Here is a 10,994-nt window from a genome sequence, read left to right on the forward strand (position 1 = left end):
CACATTGTTTTGTGAAAACAGCTGAAGTACAGTCAGGCCCAGGGCCCTTATTAACATTGACATTTGTTAACTTTTCAAAGACTTCAGATGCATTTCATTAATATCAAAAAAACATGCAATATCAGGCTTCGTAAATTCTTGAACATCAAAATGATTAGGAGAGTAGTTGAAGAAACATATTGTGAAAATAAAGATGCTATTTCACCCACTGCATCTAAATATTTTACAGTAGATCGAATACTGTTATTTTGTGTCTTATCTCTTATATATTTCCAGAAATATTTAGAGTCATTGGAAATAGAAGATTGGGTTTGCTCAATATAGTCTGAGTAGCACTGAGCGGCCTCATTTTTACAGATTGCTCTAAGATTACTGAACATTTCATAGTCTTCAACGGCTTTAGACTCTATACAATTTGCATGTGCCAATCTTTTTTGCAACACATTTGATTTTAATTCTGCGCTGAACCATATTGGAAACTTAAATTTATTGTTAATTTTTATGATAGGTACAAAATAGGTGAGAGCCTTGCCCAATGCATTATGAAAACATTGCACATTAGCGTTAACGTCAGATGAGAATAAACAATCCCAATCTGTATTAAGAAGGTAGCTCGAAAAATTCATCCATTATTCCAAAGATGCTAGTCATACACTTTTATAAAAGGTAAAAAACAGACAACAAACAAACTATATCAAAACTTTTAGGTCGTTTACTTATTTCGGACCAATTTCGTCACAACTATCCCGCTTTTTTTCTCCCTTTGGCATAACCCCAGCTTTTAAAACCAATAATACATTAAAAAGACACCTAATTAAAACTAAAGATAAACTACCCTCGCTATCTTCTCCAGGAGTTTATGAGATTAGGTGTAAAGAGTGCCCTGCAGTGTACGTCGGCCAGTCTGGTAGGAAGATTTCTACTAGGATTAGTGAACACAAGGCCCAATATAATAAATTTAAAAATACCGAAATCACAGTGACCCGTGAGTGATCAGCTTTTGCTAATCACCTGCTCGACTCCAAACATAATTTTCCTGACAGCCAAAATATAAAAATACTGCATCAATGTAACAAAAGTAAAAAACTAGACTTGTTGGAGACAATGGAGATTAGTAAAGCTTTTAAAAGCCCAGATTTGTCCTGTGTTAATGAAAGGTTTGATCTTGAACCTTAAGTAGTTCTAGACTCTTGAATGATGGTTAGATTTCTAAAATGTATAAAGTGATTTGATTGTTTAGTTGAGTTCTTTGTACATAGATAGTGCCACTTTATTGTAAGCTTTGTTTACTTATATGTCAGGTTTTTGTGTATGTTATGGTAAGTTTTTGTTGAATTCTCCTTTTTTCGGGTTACATAATTTTAATTATTGTTTAGGTCTGATGATGCTCTAATCGAGCGAAACATGTAACCTTCGTAATTTTATTAAATGTATTTGTGATGCTGTAGATTTCGTGTTTTTTACCTTTTATAAAAGTTAAGAAGGTACCTGTTAAGACCCGCATAATCTGCATTCTTCTACACGTTTGAGATCAACTCCCACGACCATCTAATTTCTTCTTAGTTACACCCTGACATAAAAATCTTGCCAATCGTGTCAGATTTATTATAAATTCTCTCAAAAGTCTCTTCATTCTCACTCTCGTTCAATCATTTTATTGATGCAGTTTCGAACGTAACTCAAGCGGTGCCGTCACCAAACGGCGCGATCACCGTGAGTCCGCCGAGGTCCGCGAATCGTGAAAGACGCCCCCGCAACGGCGAGGAGCGTCGCGACGGCAGCAGCCGACGGCAACGCGGCAGAAACCGGAATTCGGTGCTTGCCGCGCAGGTAGCGGCCGCCGTGGGGCAAGTGGTGGCCAACGGGTCTACTAGTAGTGCGCCGACGCCGCCTTCGAAGTTGGATTTGCCCGCTGGTTATGGTAAGTGTTGAAGGCTTTTGTTTTTTTTTTCAGATGTTTCTGATTTATATAATAAATCAGGAGTTTTTATTTTTTTTTGTCTACTTACGTAGGTTTCTTTGAGATAATGGACGAGTCTTTCAATAAATTAAACCATTAAGTTAAAAAAAAATTAAAACCTGGTTTAATTTGAACTATGTATTTAACGATAAATGCAAACAAATCTAACTTTATTTGTTTCTCAGTAGGTAAATATAAATCTGCATTTCTAGATAGCCTTACTATTCACGATCATAACTGTTCCGATCATTTTTTCAGTGTGAGTGTCACTTAAAAATATAAAACACAACAGAAATAAAATATCTCGGACTAGTTATTGACTCAAATCAGAAATGGTTGGCGCATATAGAATATGTGTCAGCCAAAATCAGAAAGCTCATTTATAAATTCGACCAACTAAGGCGGTTTATGGAATATCATTTACTAAGGTTAGTTTATTCATTGCTCGTAGAAACTATATTAAATTATTGTATTGCTGTATGGGGAGCAACAAATAAAACAATTATAGAACCTTAAGTAATTACCCAGATATATATATTTTTTTTAATTAGATACATATCAAGACATAAATCATTTGTAAGTTTTCCAACTCATACATTTAACACTAGGGCAAACTGTAAAATAGAAGCAGTAACACAAAATGTAAAACTTGGAAAATGTCAAAAAAGTCTTTTTTATATAGCGCCAAAAATATACAACATGCTTCTATTTGATATAAAATATAAAAACTTTAATAAAATAAAACGCAAAATTAATACATGGTTACTTGTAAATAATATAGATTGGTTTACTAAATGACTTTGTGTGTGCTTACTTGCTACACTATTTTCTGGTATAACTTATTCTTTCCATCATTAACATATTTAGTACTTAGTGTAATATTATATTTACCATTACTTATAATTAGTTATTTTTCTGTATTTCATTAAACCATGTGCACACACAGATTGTAATCCATTGTGCACTCAATAAGATTTTTATTATATGTATATCACTTGTAATATTTGTAATATATTTGAATTTTGAAGTTGAAAAAAGTTGGTCAATCTTATTATTGTAAATGAAGCAGGCTCATAAAACTTTATATTAAAATCCCTAGCCGACAATAAAGCTTTTAATTTATGGAAAAACCCAGCAATTTTATTAAAGTGCGTGACCTATAAATACAAACAACATATAAGTTGAACTTTCTGAGAAAGCAACAGCAAACTCACAGCTTTTTTTTCACTTAAAAGATCTATAAATCTTGTTATGGCTTAAAAACGATTAGTACCTACTTAAAAATTCAAATTTCAGTAAGACCGTCTACAAAATGAAGAGATAACTGTATAACCTGGGATACAGATTATTACTGTAATTATACTCTATTTCAGAAGTGTGTAGAGCAATAAAACCTCATTAGGTATGCAAAAGTGGTACCTGGTGATCCACCAATATTTTATGCCACTACCTTAGTTGGGTATTAGTTTCAATGTAAAATTCTTTCTTTTCGTCGATTGCAGGTAGTGCCACCCGGTTTTGGGTCAATTTATGAGTTTTGCCCGTTGTTACCCACTGATAAACATTGAAAACGGTTCGCCGAAGGCGTGCAACTGGGACTTGTTTTTTACCTTATAATTAATGTACTTAAATGCTATTTTATTTTAGAAAGTTACTTTTGTTTAAATGGAATAATATATTTTTTTCACAAATTTATTGAACATAATATGTAGAGTAAAACAGTTGAAAATGTCACTTTTGGATCTGGCACTTTTTGAACAGTGTATAACAATTTTAAATTATAATAGATTGTAGTCTTCTTCGTCATCTGACGAACTGTAATCACCTCTCGACATTATAATTAAAGGATCGACTGTCTGATCGATGAGGTTGTCAAGATCCCACATTTTGTCCTCTTGCTTAATTACATGCTGGACTGCTTTTCGCCAATTCTCTGGTGTCGCTTCCGTAATGGCTTGATCAAACAGTAGCTTAACATCTTTCATTTTAAAAGTCGTGTTTTGTCTTGCTACAAATCCTTTTACCTGCGCCCATATCAGTTCTACAGGATTTAGTTCGCAATGATATGGCGGTAAGCGCAGTACAGTTATATTATATTTTTCGGCTATATCTTCCACGGCGTATTTCATGAAACGAGTTTTGTGTAAGTTTGCTATTGCCAGCAGTTCTTTTTTTATCAAATTTGCTTCAAACGCAATACCTTTTGCAGTCAGCATAAATATAGCGATAATTTCTTTGTTTCTTCAACTTGAAGTTGGCGTCTTCTCTATTCGCCGTGAATGATAGCTTGCGTTATCCATAACCACCACCGAATTAGCCGGAAGAAATTTTATCATTTCACCAAAATAGTCCTCGAAAACGTCTGAGTTCATGTCTTCATGGTAATCTCCTGTGCGAGTCGACTCAAAGGTTAGCAGACCTTCTTTTAAAAATCCCTCTTCGCTTCCAATATGTTTGATTATAAGTCTTTTTTCTTTTCCCGAAGGTACTTTAATACCCGTAGACAGGCCTTCTATGAAAGCTTGGCGAGCACTGGTTATATTTTTGTCTTGCCACATTTTTTGGACTATATAACCTTCGTTAATCCACGTCTCATCAAGATAAAAAACTTTCTTTTGCTCCCTGCGGTACTGCTTGATACTTCTCAAGTATTGTCGTCTCCAACAAACAATTTCGTCGCTCTCCAGTAAAAGTGCTTTGCGGTTATGCTTTTCCCAGGCAAAATCCATATTTTTAAAAGTTTTCTACTTATCAACGGAATACTGTCATCTCGGCCAAGCTCCATTAAAATTTTGTCTAGGGTGGGTATTTCCTTTTTAAAATAAAAAGAGTGAACTTTTCTTCGAATTATACATTTAGCATTTTCATCAAGGACTTTTGTAGGTCGTCCTGGCTTTTGCTTGGGAGATTCCACTTGACCTGCTACTTTTCTTTCCCGCAACAATTTGAAAATGGTGGACTTTCCAATTCCACTCATTCGAGAACATTTTTCAACAATTTCTTGCACAGTAAAACTAGGGTAATCGTGTTTTATGCAATCATGTACATTTAAAATAATAACTTTTTCACTCAGCGATAGTGGAGAATTTTTAGTACATCTTTTCGTTGGACTGAATACCTCCATTTTTTAAATATTGGGATAATAATATTGTGATTACACTACAGCGTAGCAGTGACTACTAACGTTTAAAATATGATTTAAAAGTATTTATAGTCTGTATATATTACCTGACCCCATTTTTGCATGTTACAAAGCGTTAAAAGATAGGTACCTATACAAAAGGATTAAAAGTATTTATTTAGTATTTAATCTCTTTCAAAATAAAGGCATTTAATCCGTGAAAATTAAATTCATAAATATTATAAGTACCTGCGCCTATGAACTACCACGAAATGTAGCCAAACAGAATGGAATTCCCCAGTTTATTGCTCTATACACTTCTGAAATAGAGTATAGTAACATGTTAGGAGATACACAATGTTCTATAAAAAGTAAAAATTTATTTGTTTTATTTCATGGAGACTAGACTGTAAAAGAAGAAAGAAAGCATTTTAATTTTAGAATCTGCTGTGACCCTATTAGAGTCTGACAGAGGTCAAAAAAATGTGAACTTATAGGACGCATTTCTGTATGATTTACTACATTACTAAAGTTTGCTTGCCAAATTGGCAGGCAACTTAACTAGATCTATAAAAATAAAATTTCAAAACCATTCTGACAATAATATGTTATAAAACAGAATAATAATAACTTATATTGCAAGGTTTCTTAACTATTTGATACCTTTTAAATACCATAAAAATTATATCTTCCTTTCAATTAATTTGTATATTTCAACGCCAATCCTTAAAGATCTAAGAACGCCGTAAAGTTTTACGTACAGCAACAGTTTTCTAATTTAAATAGGAAGACATAATGCTACTTTTCTAACGCAATTTATGTATTAAATCTGCAGAATTACGCACGACGCAACAGGGACAAGTTTACTTTTACCATATCCCGACTGGAGTTTCAACATGGCACGACCCCAGGATACCCAAAGATTTAACACCGTTAAGTTTGGCCTTGGATCATTTGGGACCGTTGCCGAGCGGATGGGAAATGAGACAAACCACGTCGGGAAGGGTGAGTTTTTTTTCCTCAAAATCTCGACTTATTATTAAGAGACTAAAAGTCCTCTTAAAACTTCTTTTGTGAAAAGTGCAAAGACCATAACCAATTAATACTTACAAAGAGAAAACTGAAACTAAGCTCAATTTTTTAGATATATTTCGTAGATCACAATAGTCGTACCACCCAATTCACCGATCCGCGTTTAAACTCCCAAATACTCAATAACATTTTAAAAAGAGTGGCGCCCCAACAGCCGTCTAATCAACAGCACAACGTCGTACCGCCCCCCACGAACAATCCGCCGTCTACTTCGCTGAATACGGCAACGACAACGGTACCGCCCACGAACTCCGGCAATAATTTGGCCGCTCCGCAAAATCCCGGGCCAGTTTCGCCCGTCAGGTCGAGGATACAAGAAGATTTACCGCAGGTAATATACCATTGATTTTTGTTGTTGGTTTTGATTTTCGACTACTCGTTTCGTCAGTACAAATATACAGGGTTGATGGTACGTTAGACGTTTATGGAGAATGGAAAATTGATTTTTTTTGAAAACATCGTGGATTTTATCCAACGATTAAAAATATTTTTAGCCATGCAGTGTTTCCGCTTTTATCAAAAAGTAGTAGCAACTTTGTTATTTTAAATGGAATTCTCTGTATATTATTTTATTTTCTGATCTGCTATCGCTTTATGATTGTTTTTGTATAAGTTGTTCCTATACCTATCTTTAGTTTTCAAAAATTTAATTACTTTCTTTATTTTTCGACCAAAACATAGCGCCAAATAAATATGTATTACTACGGCACTGGAATCCGCAGAAAATTTAAATTATAAGCGTAATTTATGGAAATATTGCACATTTGTCTTCACTGTAAAAATTTGTTTTGTGAACATTATACAGGGTTGCTCAAAATTAGTAATTTTACCGCTAGATACAAAAATTATAATATTATAATTTTTCACTGGAATCCGCAGAAAATTTAAATTATAAGCGTAATTTGTGGAAATATTGCACATTAGTTCACTGTAAAAATTTGTTCCACATTATACAGGGTTGCTCAAATTAGTGATTTTGCCGCTAGATACAAAAATTGTAAAAAATGCACTTTTTTTAAATCGAACACCCTGTATTATATAACATATTCTAAAAGGAAATTGAAATCCCTTTCTAAGGAGGTTCACGTTCCTATATCTAAGTAGTTCGGTTTCTGAAATAAAAGCAACTTTCTGTAAAAATCGGAATATTTTGACATATTGCTTTAGGCCGATCGCATACTTATAAGACATTTGGGTTCATCCATATAGTACAGCTATCTTCATCGCAGTATATTTAAAAGTTGTACTCTGGTGAAGAAATGATGGAAGATCAAGCAAAATTTCAATCATTTTATAGAATGTCACGAGAGACATTTTTAGTACTTTTGGACATAATTGGACCTTCTATTAAGAGATCAGTTAAAAAATTTCGGGAATCCATTACACCAAAGGAAAAACTAATTATTACAATGAGGTAAGTAACTAATCAAATTTCATTTTAATTGTGTAAGTATTTATTATGTATTACAAATTTAAATAGTCATAATCGGTATTTGGAGATGTCATAGGTGTGCTTATTTGGCTTGAAGAATTGTTTGAAAAGGGGTGAAAGTTACTGTTGCTTGAATTATAACAAATCTGTTGAGAATGTGTTGAAAGTGATGGGGTAAAATTATTTAGTGGTGGTTTGTAAAGTATTTCACCAATAACTTGCATTGTTTTATATTTAAATTCGTGTTTTTGGGCGTTCGTCATTCGCTGTAAATCGGGCAGAAGACTTTTAAGAAATAGCAAGTCAGCGTCAGCTTTTCGATGTAAAATAATCAATGACACATTTCTCTAGAGGGTCCACTTCTTTGCGCTTTTTTGCAGAACTTTTATTGCGAGTTAATGCGCTTTCAGTGACTAATAAAGGTTCATTTGTAGAGGATTCTTCGAATGCATCCCTATTTAGATCATTTTTGTCATGTATTTCAGGAGGCTCAATATCCGAAGGTTTTCTTGAGTCGAAATATTATTTGTTTCTTCATTTATATTTTTGGGAGATGGAATGCTACCCTTTTGTTGTCTATAAATTTAGACATTTAATTGTATATAGATTTAGTGAACGGCAGGAGAAAGTCCAAATAGTCTGCTAAATAATATTTTTTCTTTGTTTGTGCTGATGATCCAGATGGTGGTTTTTGCCTTAAATGACGAGTATAAGCAGATCTTAAATTTTTCCATTTCTCCTTACATGCAGCTCCTAAAATTAAATTTTGTTTTAGATACTTGGCAATCGGAATGAGTTTCAACCAGTTATCTTTCTTATTTATGAGAGGAGACTCTACAATTGGACAACTAGTTGAAGAAGTTTGTGACAATATTTGGTCAGGTTTGCAAATGGAATTCATGCCTTTTCCAAGTAAATTGCAATGGATTGAAAAAGCCGAACGCTTTGACGAACTTTGGAATTTACCGAATTGTATTGGTAGTATCGATGGAAAACATATTAGAATACATTGTCCAGCCAAGACGGGATCCGCCTTTTATAATTATAAAATTTATTTTTCATTGCACTTATTGGCTATAGCGGATGCAGATAGCAATTTTACTGCAATTGACGTTGGCGACTACGGTAGAAATGGTGATGGGGTATAAGTATTTAAGAATTCAAGTATTGGACGAAACTTCCAGGCAAACACACTCAATTTTCCACCACCGCAGCCTTTGCCCAAAGAACCACACGAGCCGGCTTTTCCCTATTATTTTGTCGGAGATGCTGCCTTCCCTCTTTGTAAAAAATTATTAAAGCCTTATCCGTCAAGAAATTTAACAAACCCGAAAGGAATCTTCAACTATAGATTATCACTAGCTCGTGGAAGTGTAGAATGTGCGTTTGGTATAATGGTGTCAAAATTTAAAATTCTAGAGAGACCTATTCTATGCTCACCCCAAAAAGCTGATAAAATTGTTAAGACAATTTGTGTGTTATAAGAAAAATGGATGGAAAAATGTCAGAGCCAACATTTGAAATGGGTGGGTTACCACATAATAATATTAACACACAACAAATATTACAAAATTTTCACCCTCAATATCAGCGCGGCACAAATGAGGCGATAATATTGCGAGATAGATTATGTTCATATGTAAATCAGCCCTATGCGGCATTACTTTGGCAGTCAAAATATTATTTATAATGAATAATATTATAACTGTTCTTCACGTTTTTAAATTAATAATTATGTTTATAACTACACCGTGTCCTGGTAACTTCTTACCAAATGGAATTTTTTTATTGAGTTAAAAAAAAAATGTTCAGGAAAAATTCTGCTTCGTTCATTGAATTTTTGGGCCTCCCTGTATGCAATGGAAAAACATTTTGCACGAAAATCTTGTTTTTTAACAAAGTCGAACTTTTTCTGAATATGTTTTGTTTTGTTAACTCAAGGAGACTTAAGACATTTATATTTCTGAACCTCCCTGTATACAATAGAGAAACATTTTGCACGAAAATATTATTTTTTAACAAACCAGAACTTTTTCTGGACATTTTTTGTTTTTTACTCAATATTAAAAAAAAATCCCCGTTTGGTAAGATGTTACCAGGACACGCTCTATATTATATTATAAAAGTAAACACTACCTGTTTCATTTATTTCTTTTCCAACTTCGTTCCAGGCTTTTTCTTGCACATGCCTATTTGAGTAGTCTTCCATGGTATGGTCATACAAAACATTGTATTTTTCAACGATTTGTACAAATTTTACATTAAATGTTGGATTATCTTCCATTTTACTTATTTTTATTAAAATTATTGTTAAGTAGAGTGCATTCAGTTGCAGCAGTCGGAAACAAATGACACTTGAAATTGGAGCAAGCAGTGTCGTATAAAATTCGTTTGCGACAAGTCTTGTCCTGTCCGCGGCGTATCTACAGTTATGGTCATATAAATAGCACACTTTTCTAAATTGCGATAAAAAATATTAAATACCATTGTCTATTTTTTTATAATATATTTAGCTTAGATGTTCTACAAAGAGTTGTATTTAATTAAAATTAAAAGAGTATTTTAAATATATAAGAAACATAACAAAAAAACTAAAGAAATGCTGGCCATTTAAATAGCACACTTAAAAAATATTTACTTTCACCAAAACCAATTTAATATTTTGTTGGGTATCCTTTATTTTTTATAACTTCACTTAATCGCTTGGGTATTGACTCCACCAATTTTGCACACACGCTTGCCGGAATACTGTTCCAAGCCTCTTGGAAGTTTTGCCATAGTTCATCCAGATTTGAGGGATTTAATACCTTAATTTTGGTTTTAACGTGATCCCACAAATTTTCCAGAGGGTTCAGGTCTGGGTTTTGTGGCGGCCATTCCAAAACATCTACCACATTTTTAGTAAACCATCGTTTTATTGATTTTGCAGAATGTTTTGGATGATTATCGTGCATGAACTGACATGTAATTGGCATAAAATGCTCCATGTATGGTTCCATAACATTCTGCAAAATCTCCCTATACTTGTATTGGTCCATTGTTCCCTCTATACGATGAATAGGTCCAACACCATGCCATGACATTGCTCCCCATATCATAATTGATCCTCCTCCATGCTTAACAGTTTTAATTGTGTACCTAGGGTTTAAGGCACGATTGGGAGGACGTCTAACATAGCATTTTCCATCATTTCCAAATCTATTAATCTTGGTTTCATCGCTCCATAATATGGTTTTCCAAAAATTAATGTCCTTATTTATATGTTGTTTAGCAAATGCCAATCTTTTTTTAATATTTCTTTTTGAAACGAGTGTTTTTTTCCTAGCTACACAACCTTTGAGATCTTTTTCACATAATCTTCTTCTTATTGTTCTTGCAGAAATATTGAC

General features: G+C 33.5%; 1 protein-coding gene across 1 annotated transcript in view; it reads left to right on the top strand.

The window, feature by feature from the left end:
* Positions 1-10,994, top strand: part of LOC126744954 (E3 ubiquitin-protein ligase SMURF2) — a 39,370-nt gene that overhangs the window by 13,577 nt on the left and 14,799 nt on the right. Inside the window, exons 6-8 of the mRNA XM_050452571.1 lie at positions 1,667-1,921; positions 5,917-6,086; positions 6,226-6,504. Of these exons, the coding sequence (XP_050308528.1) occupies positions 1,667-1,921; positions 5,917-6,086; positions 6,226-6,504 (704 nt within the window). The remainder of the gene's footprint in view (positions 1-1,666; positions 1,922-5,916; positions 6,087-6,225; positions 6,505-10,994) is intronic.

This window comes from Anthonomus grandis, chromosome 15, assembly GCF_022605725.1.
Source record: "Anthonomus grandis grandis chromosome 15, icAntGran1.3, whole genome shotgun sequence".
In the NCBI taxonomy this organism is placed as follows: Eukaryota; Metazoa; Arthropoda; class Insecta; order Coleoptera; family Curculionidae; genus Anthonomus; species Anthonomus grandis.